We start from the raw sequence: 18,913 nt of genomic DNA on the forward strand, positions 1-18,913 counted from the left end.
GAAAAGAGAGGGGGACTGTAGCACGGAGAACCACCAGCGAACTCCACGTCGTGCGCCTGTGCGCGTTCGCCGCTTGGCCGTCGGAGCACCCCGACCCCCCCAAGTCTCTGCGCCTCTGTCCTCCGTCAGTTCCCAAGAGCTTGTGGCGCTGCTGCTGCTGCTTCCCAGCGGCGAGGTGGGACGGACAGAGCAGATGGACGGCACGGTGTCCGTCCTCCTGCCTGGACGGCGCGGTGCCGCCCCTTGCCCGCCCCTTCCGCCATCTCCGCTCGCTCGCTGCGCGCACAGCGACACGAGGCGCTGGCCAGAGGCAGATCCCCGCGCGCGGAGCTGGCGCCGCTCCGTCGGAAAGTCGAAAGCGAAGCACCTGGAGCCGGATTCTCGCGGGCTGGGATTGTCCTGGCTGTCCTTGCGGCAACAGCGCCAAGATGCCCAGGGCGTCCCTTCTGTAGGTGAGTGTGTCTCCCCCTCAACTCTTCTCATCTTATCTTATCCTGCTGATGTGTGACTGGGTTACTTGCCCCACTATGCCATTTTGTCCCCAATAAGTGCAACCTAAATGCAACCTAAAAATACTTTCTGAACGCTTCCAGAGTTTGGAATTGTTTGCATGTTTGCTGTGGGCTCCCTCTCTTTGGTGGGGAAGGGAAAGAAGCGGGTTATGAAATAGGATCGCAACCTAATCCATTGCATTGAGTCCCACTGATTTCAGTGGGTAGGAACTGTAGCCTTACTTTCAATTAGCTGCAGGCAGAGCTCCATCCGTGGTAAGTTTGTAATTACCACGTTGCAGTTTTGTGACGGGGGTTATATTTTCAGAAGAATAGAACAGCCAATTTAGAGAATGTGCTTTTTTAAAAATATAAAAACAACATGAAGCAGTCGTCACGTTTCTTTTGAAAAGGGTGTAAGAAGGAATCCTTCTTCCAGAAATGTTCAATTGCTTTTTAACACATAAATGGAGGTAGAAATTAGCGGCATGACAGTAGATCTAAAGAATATGCCAAAGATATAAAATTATAAAATCTGACTATGAAGGTACATTAATTGCCTTAAAAAAAGATTTTTGGTACCTTGAAAGAGGGGGAAAGTGGTGTCAATGTTCCTAGAGATCTTTAAATTTAAAAAATACTGTTAATGTATGTAGACATTATAAGCATTATACTACAATTAGAATTATTGCAGTTTTGTTGTAGCTTTATCATAAGAATTCTGGCAAAGTTTGAAATCTGCAGCAGGAGTTTTATCACTGATGTTGGTGACTTACACAGCACCCAAAAGCTAACATTCACAACATCGTTATATTACTTTCAAATACTCCAGGGGAGAGAAACCTAACCTTAATGAATAGATACATTTACTTTTTTTAAAAAAAAGAAAGAAGATACAATGTAGTTTTGTTACTCAAATACAACATAATTTAAATGGAGTTCTGAAACTGGTGAAACATTCATTTTATGTTTTTATGTTTTTTTCTGCTAGAGTAGTTATTGTGGCTTTGATGGAAACAGTTGCTCATGTTGGCCAGGCATGTAGAACCCTTTCTAATATTTAAAAGTTATCTCTTACAACAAAAGTGTATGCATGCCTACTGAGAAGTAAGCCCCACTGACTTCAGGGGGATCACTTCAGTGTGCATACCTTGATTGCCACCTTGAGAAGCCTTCAAGCTTTTGTTTATTTTTGGATGCTGCAGCATGTGTCTTCCAGTTCTTCCTTTTTATTCCAATGTACATAAAGTGTCCTTGTTGATAATAAATAGCAGCCGCTTGTGCTCTACAGTTCTATGATTCTAACCCTCATTGGTTGAGAATATAGCAACTGGACTACTCACAAAGGCTGGCTGCTCAGGACACATCTTGCCAGTCTTGCCATCAGCACCCCCTGGCTTCCTGTCTGTTCCTTGGCACAAATTGAAGTGCTGATTTTAACCATTGTGTCCATATAGCTCAGGAACTGGGTACAGTGGTACCTCGGATTACATACGCTTCAGGTTACATATGCTTCCGGTTACATACGCTTCAGGTTACACACTCTGCTAACCCAAAAATAGTGCTTCAGGTTAAGAACTTTGCTTCAGGATGAGAACAGAAATCAGGCTCCAGTGGCGCAGCGGCAGCAGGAGGCCCCATTAGCTAAAGTGGTGCTTCAGGTTAAGAAAGTTTCAGGTTAAGAATGGACCTCTAGAACGAATTAAGTACTTAACCCGAGGTACCACTGTGATTATGCACCCAGATAATATGCTTATCAGCTGAGATCAGCAGCAGAGGGTGGTCTTTGATTCAACACAACCCGCCACCCAAGATTAAGTGAAAGGTGACTAGAGACAGGGACTTTTCTGTGGTGACAACACACAACTTTGAAATGCTTTCCCCAACCCTGCTTGTTTGTTATCTACCTTAGTGATGAGTTGCCACAGCAGTGTTGAGACCAGATTGTGTCCCTTCCAACAATTATTTGCATTGGTGGTGGTATTCTTTTCATAAACTTGTGTCTCACTCTTCTTTCAAAAAACTCGGGGTAGCATACACAAGGTTATCCCATGCTATACTCTAGACCAGTGGTTCTCAACCTGTGGGTCCCCAGATGTTGTTGGACTACAACTCCCATCATCCCTGAGCTCTGGCCTTGCTAGCTAGAGGTGGTGGGAGTTGTAGTTCAACAACATGTGGGGACCCACAGGTTGAGAAAGGCTGCTCTAGACGGTGCTGTGACGTAGTCTAGCCTCAGAGGCAGTGACAGATCTGAGTGCCAGCTTCCTTAGGTGACAGGCACAATCACCAGCTTGCAAACCAGATGCATCCTACCAAGACCTTCCCATTCTGTTACCAGCCTCTTCTAACATCCTAGACCCCCTGCCTCACCCCATAGTCCTTCTTCTCAGCTGTTTCTCATGGATCAGCTGAACAGTGTGTGTGTGAGAGAGAGAGAGGGGGGGGGGAGAGAGATTGCAAGAAAGTGTGGTTCCATACCCATGCACTGTGGGCTGTGATTGGCTGGATTGGTCTTGCCCTGCTTTCCACCCACTGTGGATGTATGGGTGTGTGTGAATGGATCTTTATGAATGAGCAGTGTGGGGGATGTATGTGAATGGAAATTTTATGTAGTAGGGTAGGAGAAATGGAAAAAACCCAACACAAATCTGGCAACCAATGTGCTCCTTTGGTTTCAGATAGTATATCAGTAGATAAATTTATTATTATTATTATTATTATTATTTATACCCCGCCCTCCCCAGCCAAGGCCGGGCTCAGGGCAGCTAACAAGCAATAATAAAAACAAGTTGAATGATTACAACTTAAAAACAAGATTAAAATACAACAATTAAAATATTGAAACATTAAAATATTAAAATGCAGCCTCATCACAGGAGGAGAAAGGAAAAAGAAAAAAGAAAGAGGGGGAGGGAATCAAATTGGCTCCAAGCCAAAGGCCAGGTGGAACAACTCTGTCTTACAGGCCATGTGGAAAGAAATCAGATCCTGCAGGGCCCTGGTCTTATGAGGCAGAGTCTTCCACCAGGCCGGAGCCAGAGTTGAAAAGGCCCTGGCTCTGGTTGAAGCTAATCTAACTTCCTTAGGGCCCGGGACCACTAGGGTGTTGCTATTCATGGACCTTGAGGCTCTCTGTGAGGCATACCGGGAGAGGCAGTCCCATAGGTACGAGGGTCCTAGGCCGTGAAGGGCTTTCTAGATGAATCTAGAAAGCCTGGACACAAATTTTCATGGCCCTCTAGCAGCTATGGTGACTCATTTACCAGACGTAATATATTTAGAGTTAACTCTGGAAATATATACTTGATTCTGACCAAACTAAGCAACCTTGAGCAAAATATACACCAGTAGGCTTAGTTTGTGCTGTGTTGATCATGCACGGTTCCTGACTATAGGGAGGATGTGAATACACATACAAGCCCCTTTCAGAGTGACCGGGTCATCAATGTCCTGCACCTTCAACCTGCTTAGAATTTTTTTTTAATCAAGACAAGTAGGGATACAAAGTAACAATTTACACATTGATATATGATCCATATAAATAAAATACCAGGAAGAACCATGTAATAATATATGGAAAAAACAGCCATTTGTGATTTTGCAATAGACTAAATTAATAATAATAATAATTTATACCCTGCCCATCTGGCTGGGTTTCCCCAGCCACTCTGGGCGGCTTCCAACAAAAGACTAAAAATACATTAAAACATCAGTTATTAAAAACTTCCCTAAAGTAAAATAACTGCAAACATCATGCAGTAGCATGCTGGCTATATAAAGAATGTGATCTAAAGCAGATGTCCCCAGTCTTTTTGTGCCCAGGGACACATTGGTATAATGAAGAGACTCTTGTAGGCAACACAGAATACCCATTTTATAGCAGAAAAACTGGCGATGCTCAGAACGCAGAACTCCCCACAAACCAGAAAAAACGCCTGCAACTCTCTCCACCAGAAAAAGCAACGAAAAAAAATCAGGTAACACTCCTTCCACTAACAGACAAATCTTTCCAACCAACTCCTCCCTGCCCAAAACCACCAAAATATCAATTTAAAAATAAATTCAAATATTTGGGAAGGACAGGGGGACCTTGGCTGGGCCCCAAATCAGGTATTAATGGGCACTGTAGTGCCCAGATGTGCCACTCTGGGGACCATAGAACTAAATAATGGTTAGATTACTACCAGCAGTAAAGCAACTAATTCTATATGTCTCTACTTCAAGCTATCTCCAAATAATATGCAGTCAATCCATCAGATCCATCTCAGGACAGAATAGGGGTGCACTATACCATGTATTCTATCATGGTATGGATATGATGCGTGATTCTGATATTGAGGAAGAAAGCTCAATTTCTCATTAAATGCATCCTTGTTGCCTCCTTTTTAAACTCTTTTCTTTATGCTCCTTTCTTAAGCCCCATTCCTTAAAGATTTTTTTTCCTGCAAACCTTGGGAATTCTCCCCAAGCCCTCTTGTGTGGGGATGATGCCATTTTGCCTACTGGCGTTTGGAAAATGAGGTTGCTGTTGATATCGATGTAAAGATGTGAAGCTGTCGTAACACAAACCATGAGGGCTTAAAATATTCCAATCAACAAGGTTGTAAACGAAAATGCATCATTGCCGTGTTGCCTGATCAGCTGGTGTGTGCTAGCGGATAGACAGAATGTCGGCTTTTGAGACTTTCACCGGGGAGGTTTCCACTCAAATTGTACCTCACCCATGAAAACACACTGGCAGGCCTTGGGCAAGTTATGTCTCTCAACAACAGCTCCTTATCTTCTCCTTTAGGCTGTCAAACATCTGTTTTGGAGACACATTTATGACACAGTTTAGCCAAGCCTTCATCTGGCTTCTAGCACATACCAGTATGAGTCAATATTACAATATACAATATACAAACATACACAAGGTTTCCTTAAAATTACTCTTTGATTGAGAACATAAGATTTTATTAATGGATGCAAGCTGAACGTGAGGCTGCTTTGCTTTTTTAAAAAATTGCTTCATTAGGGTTTGCAGTGTGAAGCTAAAACCTATTGCCCAAAATGCTAATCCACCTTACAAATACCTCACCATTTTCTCTTCCATCAGCTACAGTCAGATGTTAACATAAATAGTGTAGGCGTTTGAAAGCGATATAATCTTCCTAAGTGGAAAATGCCAACACAGTGGTTGCATTTGCATGACACAGTAAACCACAAACCATGGTTTACAGTAGACAAGCAATTCACACCCACTTCGCTCCTTGCTGGGTCAAGCCAGCATCCTGTTTTCACAGTGGCAGACTGGATGCCTATGGGAAATAGTCTTCATTGCAAAAAATGGAAAAAAATATGGCCCACTGACTGCAAAATTAAGGCATCCCACTACCTAGGAGTAAGCTCCATTGACCTCTATTGAACTTGCTTCTGAGTAGGCATGCATTATCAAGGAAATAGGAGGAAAACCATGTTAAGAATTGCAATGGATGGACAGTGATAGAGATGCATCCCTAATAAATAGACCACAACAGATTCCTCCAGTCTCTGCTTTCCCTGGCTGGACCAAAAGAGTGCATGATTTGCTTTGTATTGTTTGGATGGTTTTCTGAAATGTCATAGGATTATTATCTCTCTAGGTAATGTTGCATACAACAGAGCACTGGAGTGTGCTTAAAACCTGATAAAAAATAAATAAAACAAAAACCCTTTATTTTATTCATTTTTTATTACTATACCACACTTCATCCAAGGATCACAGGGTGGCTTACAGTAGAAAAGCACAAAAATATGTAACATAGTAACAAACAAAAACAATACCCCTCACCCCAGTTTAAAAAGCCATAGATTATTTAATTAGCTAGAGGACTGGGAGAAGGGGAATGTTTTTTTCCCAGGTGCCAAAGATATGTAATGAAGGTGCCAGGTGAGCCTTACTGGGGGAGAGCATTCTGCAAATGAGGAGTCACCACAGAAAATGCCCATTCTTCTGTTGCCGCCCTCTGGATCTCTCATGGAGGAGGCACATGGAGGGCCTCAGGTGATGATTGCAGGGTCCAGGTCTGTTCATTTTAAGTAGTAATATTGTAAGTAGTAGTAAAACATAGTGCCTGGTGCTCTAGTAATATATGCAAGCTTTTGAAGGCTTAGGAAGTAATCAAATCCCATGATCCCTCACACTGACCAGAGTTTTGAACAAGTGGATCTCCAGTGTAGATGTGGCTCTGTTGGCGCAAGTCCTCCATCCCAGCTAAGCCAGGGCTCAGGCAGCTGGGAGCCAAGGCCAGCATAAGTCCCCAAAATGTGGTGTGCCAGAGGAGTGGTGACACCAGGATGGGACAGAGGGAAATTTACCTCTATTCCAAACTCCATTCAGCGATAGCTTGTGACCTAGCAACCCAAGGGAAGTTACAGTGACCAAAATGGTGGTGTAAGTCAGATTCTATTGCAAAGCCTTGTTTTCCCTCTGCCACTCCTGAACAGAGTTTGGAATAGGGATAAATTACATAATTTAGCCCAGCATAAATTGCAGTACAGTGGTGCCTCGCAAGACGAAAAGAATCCGTTCTGTGATTCTCTTCGTCTAGCGGTTTTTTCGTCTTGCAAAGCAAGCCCATTGACGGATTAGCAGATTAGCGCTTTTAGCGGCTTATCTGCTGATCGGATCAGCTGATAAGCGACTTAGCGGCTTAGAAAAAGGGGGGGAAAGGGAAAAAAAACAGCAGGAACTCGCAAGACATTGTCGTCTTGCGAAGCAAGCCCATAGGAAATTCGTTTTGCGAAGCACCTCCAAAACGGAAAACTCTTTCGTCTAGCGAGTTTTCCATCTTGCGAGGCATTCGTCTTGCGGGGCACCACTGTAGCGTCCTGTAGTTTAGATTGCTGTGTTAACTACACATTATATACACCTGTAACAAAGGTTTGATGGTTTCTTCTGTATGCGAAGGAGCCATCAAGCCTTTGTGTCAATGGGTTCCATCCTTGCCTCAGGATTCAAAAAGCCTTGTGCCATCCGTGTTACACACACACACACACACACATACACACACACTTCCATTCTATGCTATGTTGAACTGCAGGCAGAAGCATCCATTTAAGTCCAATAACTTCATATTTCTTCAGAGGGAAGCATGAATATTTTTGTTCTCTGGAAATAGCACAGTAACTGTTGCCGAGGACAGACATTCCTTTCTAAAGGACCATCCAGTATTTTGAATTCATCAAACATTCAGCAAGCTCTAGCCTAGATCCTTGTGGTCAAGCGTGCAGGTCACAAGGGATACCATTCTATCCCAGAGGAGATGCTTAAGGATGGCAAGTGCTCTCTGGACATAACAAGGAATTATACAAGCCGGGCCTCCATCTAAACAGAACTGCTCTGTCTTCTCTCTCCCCCCCCCCATTTATGTCTCAGCTGTCTTCCTGTGCTGTGCTTTTGATAGGCAAGATCTCAAATGCTGTTGGAAATTAGAAGTTGGCTGAGTGGCATGCCAGGAGCAAACTTGTCAGCCAAATGAAGGCAGGAAAACTACAGCTAATAACTGAAAGCGGACATGACCCTTGGCTTGCTCTCATCAATTGGTTATCTTCAAAGAGTGAATCCGGCAGCTGGACCTGAAAGTCCCGTAGCATTAGCCTCCTGGGCTTATCTCCCATCTCTTCAAATAAATGCTCTTAGTTTTGCTACAGCAGAGATATCCCACATGCCGCCGCCCTCCAGAGGTTATTGGACTACAACTCCCATCTCCCCTGGCTATTAGCTATGCTGGCTGGGGCTGATAGGAGTTGTAGTCCACTGCATCTAGACTGCTCCATGTTGGCTACCCCTGTGCTAGACACTCCAAGCCCTATCTGTGATCTTAATTGACTGGTAAGTAGATAATTCAGATAGGGGTCTGTAATTCTGCTGAACTGGCTGAATGGGACTCCGCCCCCTGCCCATTAGCTGATGCCACTGAGTGATGCCGGGTGATAGGCAGGTGGGTGTGGTTTGTTGGGACCAAACTGGACCCCCTAGCAGACCAAGATTGGCACACAGGCTGGAGATTCCTCACCCCGATTAAGATGTTGCTCCCAACATCCTCACATTAGCTATGCTAGTCGGGGCTGATGGGCCCCCAGTCCATCAGGGCTACAGATTTCCCAAGCCTGCTGTAGAGCTGTGGCAGACTTTGGGCTCTTAAATTTCAGCAGCACCTTGTGCGATGCTTAAATTCTGTGCCCTCCACCTCTTGCACTCCACTCTACAACATTGTTGTGGTGCCCTCTGTGAATCTGGGGCCTAGGGCAGCTGAACCGGTCATGGTACCCTAAAACCGCCTCTGTGTAGAGGAAATGGAGGCAGTGCTCCAAACACCTCATAATCACCTGCTTTTTTATTTTTTTGGGAGAACTGTGGATTTTTAGATTAAAAATAAAACCTACATGAAAATAAGACGGCATGGATCAGTTTTTGCATGAAAGAGAAGCTGAAATGGGATGGAAGTAGGCTGTTTTGTTCATCTCTATTCAACAACACTATTCACAAAAGCTGTTACTTCCTTGAAAAATCTTGCTCTGATATTCTGGTGCTTTTCCTTTTAACACTTTTGGTTGCTTGAACTTTACCATGTCCATGAGGTAAATTTAAAATAAATAAATAAATTAAATGGTCTCAGGAAGTGACCACACATCATAACATTCTGTGCCTTTCTGGGGAATCGTATGGGGTGTGTGTGTGAATGCCTCCCCCCCCCCCAATGATGAAGCATTTATAAATTGTTCTGAATAAAATAAACTTGTAGAAAGCTGACAGGAGCTGGAGAACACCAGGACAACTCCTCCCTCAGGGTAATTATTTCATAGCTCAGAGTGGGGACAGGGCCTAGGTTGCCAGCGAGCACACAGAAAATTATGGCAGCTGATCAGTTGGACTAGGGATGCACACACATCATACATTTAAAGTGAACTTCCCCCAGAGAATCCTAGGAACTCTAGTTTATTAAGAGAAGTGGTTACTGTTAGGTAACAAAGGTGTTCAAGGAGTATTGATGAAGGATTAGGGAGGGAAGGTAAATAAATGCTTCGTATTGTGTTTCCACTGGTCCCCATATCTGCCCCCTCCCTTGGGAAGAGTTTGTGAATAACTAAATTTGCTATTCCATGCATGTTTTCTTCAGAGTAAGCCCCATTAAACTGAACACAGCTTACTTCTGACTGAAAATGCATAGGATTAGCTCCTTGTCAAATAGACAATGTTCTTCGGCTAGCTAATAAGACAAAAATGTAAAAGTTACTAGAACAGGGACTTCTTACACCTGAGGGTGAAATTGTTGGTCTTCCGATGAAAAAGGCAATTGTCAGTAAAATCAAGTCCTTATCTGGAGGACTGCAAGTTAATCAAGGTCACACTAGCGTTTTTTTGTTTTTTATTTAAAGAAAGAAGCTATTGAGGTAGAGCTATAGTTGTTGGTCAAGCAGCTTCCGTGGCTCCAAAAGGGAATTAGACAAATTTATGAAGCATAGATCTATTGGAAGGCATTATCTAGGATAGGGAAATTAAAGCTTCATGTACAGAGGCAGCATATGCCTGCAAAACAGACATTGTGGACAAATGAGAGGTCTGTTGCCTAACTAACCAAGTGGGGGATGTTGGACTAGGTCAGGGAAGGAATCTGACACTCCAGGTGCTATTGGACTATTCTGTGTTATATTTTATTGCTTATCATCTGAAAAGATGGTGTTTCAGGTTTTTGGGTTTTTTTTAAAGTTGCCCTGAGGATATTTCATTAAGGTACAACACAGAATCAGCCTGGAGTCTCCCAACTGCAGACTGCAGGAGTGTCAGGGCGGTTAGAGTCCAGGGGTCAGCAAACTTTTTCAGCAGGGGGCTGGTCCACTGTCCCTCAGACCCTGTGGGGGGCCAGACTATATTTTTTTGGGGGAAGAACAAATTCATTTGCCCCACAAATAACCCAGAGGTGGATTTTAAATAAAAGCACACATTCTACTCATGTAAAAACACGCTGATTCCCGGACCGTCTGTGGGCCGGATTTAGAAGGTGATTGGGCCGAATTCAGCCCCCGGGCCTTAGTTTGCCTACCTATGGGTTAGACAAAACAGCAGCCATTCTCACTACTATTGGTGGAGAAAGGAAGAGAGAGAGAGAGAGAGAGAGAGAGAGAGAGAGAGAGAGAGAGAGAGAGAGAAGCCTACTAGAGAGGGAAAACTGTGACTCCAGTAGAAAACTTTTTTCAAGCCTAATTGCAGTGAGAGGAGAGAGCAAGGAGGGATAATGCATTTCAGGTGGGGAGGGCCACATGTGGCCCACATTCCAGCTGTTTCCCACCCCTGCTTTAAAGTTCAACTTAAATAAAAGGGAATTGCTTCCATTTAGGACCGAAGTGTAAAACACAAACCTGCAAAATTGGATTAAGCTAATCCCCTCTGAACTCTGTCAGGATTAAGTAATGTTACTATCTGCAATTTCCCCAGTGATCCCTTTTTTCTTTTCTTTTTTGAAGTCACCCTTGGTAACCTCATGTAACCTGTTAAGACTCTCTGTGTTCTTCACAGTGCTCTGCGAGTAAGGCTTTTGCTTCATTTGCTTTTAGGAAAGAAAAAGATTTTTTTGGGGAGCCAGCTCCAATGATGTACACCTCGAGCTGGGGTTTCAAAGCCCTTTCCCTAATGATATTATGCAGGTAAGAGACGGCATTGGTTGCATTCTTCCTCTGTGCATGCAGAATCATTTGGGGTGGGAGCAAAAGGTTATTGGGGCATTTCAAGACAATGAAACTTGGGAGGTGGAGAGCTTGCAAGGAGCTGCCTATCTCTACAGCTTCTTTGATCAGGCCTGCCCCCTCAGATTCTCTTGGTCCTCCTTTGACCCCCATTACCCACCTGCCCGTCCCATCAAGATCCTCATTTTCACCCACTACAGGCAGATGCGGAGGATGGGAAGCAGAGGAAGAGAAGTCCAGGATCTTTCCTTGGGGCTTTCCAAGAGAGAGGGGGGAGGTGCTTCCCCAGGTTTCTACCTTGCAACTGTATATTATTCACTAATAGAATAGGGAGGGGAAGGTGGTCAGGAAATCCCATTACAATCAGACCTCGGGTTACAGACACTTCTGCATTTTTTTCCGGGTTATGGACCTGCCGAAACCCAGAAGTACCAGAACAGGTTACTTCCGCCTTTTGGCGGCCGTGCATGCGCAGAACCGCTAAATCGCGCTTTGCGCATGTGCAGAAGTGCCGAATCACAACCTGCGCGTGTGCAGACGCGTCACTGTGGGTTGCGGACATGCATCCTGCATGGATTACGTTCGCAACCCAAGCATCTACTGTATTTTCACTAGTCGAACTAATAAGCGATTCCCTGTTTTGCACAGCTGATGTCTCCATTAACAGAGGGACAGTAGTTTTTGTGTCTACCCATCATGGACTGTGCCAATGCCAGTTATTAGTCATGGTGGCTATACGCTGCTTTGGTTAGCCAGAAGTGGCTTAGTCATGCTGGCCACATGACCCAGAAGCTGTACGCTGGCTCCCTTGACCAATAAAGCGAGATGAGCGCCACAACCCCAGAGTCGGCCACGACTGGACCTAATGGTCAGGGGTTCCTTTACTTTTACTAGGTGTTGGGAAAGATTGAGGGCACAAGGAGAAGGGGATGACAGGATGAGATGGTTGGACAGTGTTCTTGAAGCTACTAAAATGAGTTTGACCAAACTGCGGGAGGCAGTGGAAGACAGGAGTGCCTGGCATGCTCTGGTCCATGGGGTCACGAAGAGTCGGACACGACTAAACAACAACAACCAGTTGTTAGGGAGGGACTATGTTAATAATAATAATAATAATAATAATAATAATAATAATAAAATTTTTATTTATATCCCGCCCTCCCCAGCCGAAGCCGGGCTCAGGGCGGCTAACAACACTAAAATAGTGCAACATTCTAAAAACATTATAAAAATTAATTAAAATCAACATTGATGGCAACCATATACTAAAGTTCTGTAAAGATTGCCAAAGGAGGGAGTCAGGCTGCGCCCTGACCAAAGGCCTGGTGGAACAGCTCTGTCTTGCAGGCCCTGCGGAAAGATGTCAAGTCCTGCAGGGCCCTGGTCTCTTGTGACAGAGCGTTCCACCAGGTTGGAGCTGCAGCCGAAAAAGCCCTGGCTCTAGTTGAGGCCAGCCTAACCTCTCTGTGGCCTGGGACCTTCAAGATGTTTTTATTTGAAGACCGTAAGTTCCTCTGTGGGGCATACCAGGAGAGGCGGTCCCGTAGGTACGAGGGTCCTAGGCCATATAGGGCTTTGAAGGTTAAAACCAGCACCTTAAACCTGATCCTGTACTCCACCGGGAGCCAGTGCAGCTGGTATAGAACTGGATGAATGTGATCTCGCAGCGAAGACCCCGTAAGGAGTCTTGCCGCGGCATTCTGCACCCGCTGGAGTTTCCGGGTCTGTCTCAAGGGCAGCCCCACGTAGAGCGAGTTACAATAATCCAGTCTGGAGGTGACCATCGCGTGGATCACAGTGGCTAGGTCAGGGCAAGAGAGGTAAGGAGCCAACTGCTTAGCTTGGCGGAAATGAAAAAATGCCGCCTTTGTTATAGCGCCTCCATGGAGTCTGCGCCTCCATGGAGAGGGAGGTATCGAAGATTACACCCAAACTCTTAACGGACGGTGCTAGCACAAATTGCACCCCCGCAAGAGATGGGAGTTGCCTCCTCAATCCCATATCGTACCGTCCCAGCCAGAGGACCTCTGTCTTCGAAGGATTTAACTTCAACCGGCTCCCATGTAACCATCCAGCCACAGCTTCCAAGCATGTGATCAGTGTGTCTGGGGCCGATAGAGATAGAGTCAACAGATAGAGTCAACAGATAGAGTTGGGTGTCATCAGCATACTGATGGCAGCCCAGCCCAAAACTCCGGACAAGCTGGGTGAGGGGGCGCATAAAGATGTTAAAAAGCATCGGGGAGAGTATCGCACCCTGAGGCACTCCACACACCAAGGAGTGGCGCGATGACAGTTCCCCCCAAGCGCCACCCTCTGTCCCTGACCAGAGAGAAATGAGCGCAGCCATTGAAGGACTGTGCCCTGGATCCCCATGTCGGCAAGGCGGTGGTCCAGGAGTTCGTGATCGACGTTAATGGTCACGTCCCGCTTGTGGGAGTCCCATAGACATCTGGTTGGTCACTGTGGGAAACAGACTAGGTGAAGCTTTGGTCTGGTTCAGTGGGGCTCTTATTATGCCCAGTAGTGTTTGGTGGAGCAGCGAAGGTGGGGTTGCATTGCATACCTGGTTTCTGTATGGCAAGCATCACTGCTGCTGTCATGGACTGGTTGGACACAGAGGAGTGGTGGGGAGAACCAGCTAGGGAAATGCCGGGGGGAAGACTCAGAGCCCAGGGAGTGGTGGTGGGACAACGATGAGTGGTCAGAGGGAGAAGAGGAGGTGTCAGAAGCTGAAGAAGTAACAGGGCTTAGTGAGCTGGGAGAGTCTAAAATCAGAGGCTGGAGAGGAGGGAGGCCAAGAGACAGAGATGAGTTAGGCTGGTGAAGAGTCACACGTGTCTCCTCTTCCTGCTGCGACAAGCTGCCCTCCCCCCATCTCCAGAAGATGGCTGAAATGGGCAGAGCAGTGGCAGGCTTCATGCAGGCGCAGTCTCTGATTGCTTGGGGAAAGCCCTGAAGAGAAGAGGATATAGATGGCTATGGGGAGATGAGGACTTTCAGTCTTGGCAGCTGATCCACACTGGTTGCCTTTGGTATCATTCTGTTCCTGTCCTTTATAACTAAACTCTACGCATCTAATGTTAATGATTGCAGATTTCCTGTTCTCTTTGACTTCAGCTAAGTGTGCCTTTGCTTGAATATACTATGCTAGTCGCTATAGAAACATGCAAAGAAAAGTGGTTCCTGCCTAAAGAATTTTACTACCTAATTTGGAAACAATCAAATCTGTTCAGTCATGCGTTCCATGGCAGGGCATGGTGCACACATGTTAAGTTTCTTTGCGAGTGAATGAAATGTTTGCAGAGCAGGATTGTGTTTCAAGGTATTGCTCCCCAGCCGTCCGCTTTCATAAACTATGCAGGATTTTATCACATTTGAATTTTTATCCTCAAATGCCTGTCAACAATAATTGCATCTGATTTGTATGTTGTGATAGGCAACTGTGGAGGTGGGTTTTTCAGGGGGCGCACTCAATAGACAGACCAGATCAAGTGGATTATGGGATGAAGTTTCATATTATTTGTGCACCAGGTTGCAAAGGTGATATCTTTATTGCATGAGAACCAATTGGATCCACTGGCCTGCCTAAGGTCAGTGCAAAGAGGACACAGAGGTATATTTGCACTTCCTGTATCATAATTTAGATTTTGATATATATGTGATAATCATCAGTACACATAGAGGTTCACATGCATATGGGTTATTCCCCCAAATATACACATGGATACTATGTCATTGAAATAAACATCAGGGATCTTAGAGGTAACTTTTGGATATCATTTGCTTTAACTAAATATAGTCAGAACAAACCGTAGATATCTGGGTTTGAACATAATATAGCTACTGGTTCTAAGTGCAAGTAGAATCTTTCATTCTCTTCCTATTATACAGTAAGGCAGGGTTTCCCAAGCTTGGGTCTGCCATCATCCCTAGCTAGCAGGATCAGTGGTCAGGGATGATGGGAATTGTAGTCCAAAAACAGCTGGAGACCCAAGTTTGGGCAACACTGAACTAAGGAGTGTATGAGGCCTAGTTTTGCCACAGCTCATACCTGATCACTATAGTAACTTGTCTGTACCAGGACAAAATTCATTGTTGTTCTGGAAATGGAAACTGCAGATCAGCTTGGTGCTCTTCTGACATTTTGGCATACAACTCTCTAATCATTGCTGGCCATTGACCATGCTGGCTGGGGCTAATGGGAACTGTAGAGCAAAACATCTGGAGGACACCAGGTTGGGGTGCAGAGAACAGCTGTGGCATGCAAAAATATTTTCTGATGTATTTTATCCCTTGGGGAAATTTGACTAAGCAGATTTCATGGTATATAAAAATAAACTTCATTTTATCAGATGGGAAAAAGCCTACCTACTATTATGTATCTTGCAGAAACGGTAAGCAAACACTGAACACTTTAGAAATTCATTCAGCTATCAGGGCAGTTGTACCAAATTTGGGCCAGATATAAAACCGGCAGATTCTGCTCCTTGGGGGATTAAAGCTTTATCAAGTCTGGCATTTTGGGAAATGCTTTTGCTGCATGTAGACATTATGAGATGGAAAAGCAACACAACTTCTGTGTTAGAAATTTGGCACAACGTTTCGTCTGTGACAATAGCCTGAGAATAAACTCCCTGTTCTTTTTCCTGGTTAGATTAACACAAGTTTCTCTGGCTGAAGAAAAGGGTGAAATTCTTCCTCCAACCATACAGAAAATAATGAAAGGATATAACAAGTATCTGCGACCATTTTTTGACAGTAAGTAGGAAAAAAAGTTTTGATGGGACTAGGCTCTTCTGAGAGTTAGACAACAACTAAAAAATGAGAAATGAAACCGCAATTAAAGCCTTTTCAGTCCTGTATCTTTGGCAGCATTGTGTCATTTTAAAAGGTTGTTCTTGTTAGGATATTTCCGTTCCACCTTAAAAGGGAGCAGGCTTTGTGAGTCACAGAGTCTGCGCATTTCCTGTTCACAGGATGTTTATGTTTTCTATTGCTTTCGTTTCTCTCTCTGTGTCTGGAGACACTGATGCAGGCAGTCATGTTTTTCTTTGTTCTGATCAACGCTGAATAAAACTTGTAAATAATGCTCTCCTGAGTGCAACTTCTGCTGTGAATTATCTGCTGATAGAGTGTGCATGAGCTCTGGAATGTGGCAAGCTATTTCTAGAAACTCATGTCACTAATTGCTGATACTGCGTGCCTACGGGAGATTGATGGATCGTCCGGCAGCCGGCTTGGGGGCCATGATGGACTTTGTCTCCCTGGCAGTATCCCAACAGTTCTATCTCCCAAGCTGCAGGGTTTAGAAGGAACCTGAAGGGTTAGCTCTGTCCCTGTGATACCGAACTATGATCTGCCATATCTAACAGAAGTGACAGACCGGCCTGTATAGTCAAGATTCTTATTTATAATGGCCCAAAAGCAAAGTGCAGAAGGAACTGAGGAGCCTGTGGTGCAAAGAACACATTCACTAACTAAGAAGATCCAGATATCAGAAGGAATCCAGCCATGTGCTAGAAGGGAAATGTGTTGTCTGCTATCGTCCGTACTATATAGACTGTTTTGGTGTTAACTTATGACCTCTACAGCCCTGTCATAACAGTGACATGTTTCATAATTTAGATCTCTAGGGAACACCACCGGCTCCTTGTGCACTTTCAAGTGGTACCAGAGTGCCTAGTAAAAATAATAGTTGGAAATGCTGAAGAACCAGAAGTTGTTTTTTTTCCTGTTTGCTGAAAAAGAACCCACTTCTCTGTGTGTATTTAAACTATAAAAAGACTGAGGAGAAAGTATCCAGTTTGCTTCTTCAGCTGTGCAGCAGCAGCTTCAAACAACAACAAAATCCTTGCTATATGCTCCAAATTATGCATTATGCATAATTATAAATAATGATCAAATTTCATATAGGTATATTAGATGCTGGGGAGTAATACAGTTTTATACCATCTACCCAGTTAATAATTTAGAATGCTATGTTTATTTTAAAGTGGGTTGCTGAACATCATTTACAACTACTGCAAATCTGAGGGATGCACTGGGCTCCACATTAAACCCCTCCTTTTAAATAATTGTGAAATGAGTTAGACTAAAGTAGAGACAGATGTTTTAGTGCTGATTTTCGTCCCCCCTGTTGCCCTGGGAGACAGATGCTTTGAACACAGAGAATGAAATATGGAACAACAAAACACACCACAGTCTGAACAGGTTGCATCTCAGGGTATGCTGAATTTCAAGATTTGGCTGGCTTTGCTGCCAAAGCAGAATCTACAGCAGAATCCCTGGTTTCGTGGGAATTTTGGATGTGAAACTGTTGGCTCTTCACCTTCAGTTTTTAAAACAAGAAGTTAAAAGTGTGGGTTGCAGAAGCAGGTGACTACATTTGAATGCTCAGTTCTAAACATCCTACCACCATTGCCTAATATTTTATTGAGCTATTTCATAGAATCATAGAATCATAGAATCATAGAATCATAGAGTTGGAAGAGACCACAAGGGCCATCGAGTCCAACCCCCTGCCAAGCAGGAAACACCATCAGAGCACTCCTGACATATGGTTGTCAAGCCTCTGCTTATTTGAAGAAGTTGATGATGTGTAATGGCATAAAACAGAATTCTGGGGCGTTTAAACATAATCTTCACTTTGCATTGGAAGTAACCTTAGTGTGGTTACTTCTGGCTCTTGCCTAGTTAAATATGTTAAATTTCTAGTTGAGCTTCAATGCATTCTATGCATCCTTGTCTCTCATCAAATAATATTTCATTGCGAAACTGTTTTATTCATTAGATTGAATAAAAGTAATAATTTCCAGTTTATACATATTAATCCAGTATTCATTACAAAATAAAGCATTCACATCTATCGTAAGATATTTAACCTTTATTGGTTTAGCCCTCTGGCCTTCCAAAGCTGGAAAAAGGGAATAGTTTTCTATTGCCATCTACTGGAGAGAGGCAAGAATAATTTCAAAAACTTCCCTTAATGATGCAGTAGGTCAGCTCAAGGATCTTGGGATCAATCTTTTTTACAATTTGGTCAAATTTTACCAGTTTACCATTAGAGGAATTAATCTCGCGTATGTTATCTGGTTATTTTATTACAACACATTAAATCATTTTATCAATCAGAAACAACAAAGAGTCTCGAAGACTTACAACCGTTATTATGCATTTAAGGTGCCACAAGACTCTCTGGTTGTGGCACTCAGGTTGGTAGCTTGCTTTTATTTTCAGAAAGGTAACCAATTTATACCAGCTGCTATTCAAATTTTTCCAGCTAAAGTGTCATCCCAAATACTTTTTGGGATCCCAATATGAATACAAGCATATAATAGTGATTTAGATAAGATACAGTCAAGTTTCTTGAGATGTATTCTGAGGCTCCCAAGTCCAATCAAGTAAGGGGCAATGTGTGCAGAACTAGGTATATACACATTGGAATATTGGGTGTAGGCTAGCACTATAAAATACTGTGGTTGCGTTGCCATTTCCATTGCCAACCTTTGAATCTGCTCTCTGACTTAAGAATTCTTATAATTCCAAATGGTTTCAGCTCTTACATAGCAAAATCAGATCTATCGGTATTGACTTAGAACTCTTGCATAATTCAAGTGACCAATAAATTTATTGCAATATTCAAATCCGATTAAGGGACACTGAAAAACAAAACATCAAGCCAGCTGTAAATAAAATTTGCTCCCCCAGGTTCT

The 18,913-nt window shown here is 43.9% G+C and overlaps 1 protein-coding gene across 2 annotated transcripts in view; it reads left to right on the forward strand.

Moving 5' to 3' along the window:
* Positions 1-297: 297 nt before the first annotated feature.
* GABRP (gamma-aminobutyric acid type A receptor subunit pi) overlaps positions 298-18,913 on the forward strand; it is a 45,032-nt gene continuing 26,416 nt past the window's right edge. The window contains exons 1-3 of one of the 2 annotated variants that reach the window (XM_081189503.1): positions 298-458; positions 11,075-11,159; positions 15,856-15,959. In XM_081189503.1, coding sequence (XP_081045629.1) covers positions 11,104-11,159; positions 15,856-15,959 — 160 coding nt within the window. In that variant the 5' untranslated portion in view covers positions 298-458; positions 11,075-11,103. Of the gene's footprint in view, positions 459-11,069; positions 11,160-15,855; positions 15,960-18,913 lie in introns of both variants that reach the window. The other variant, XM_081189504.1, reaches the window with a different exon arrangement.

This window comes from Podarcis bocagei (genome assembly GCF_964188305.1).
Source record: "Podarcis bocagei genome assembly, chromosome: 4".
Classification (NCBI taxonomy): domain Eukaryota; kingdom Metazoa; phylum Chordata; class Lepidosauria; order Squamata; family Lacertidae; genus Podarcis; species Podarcis bocagei.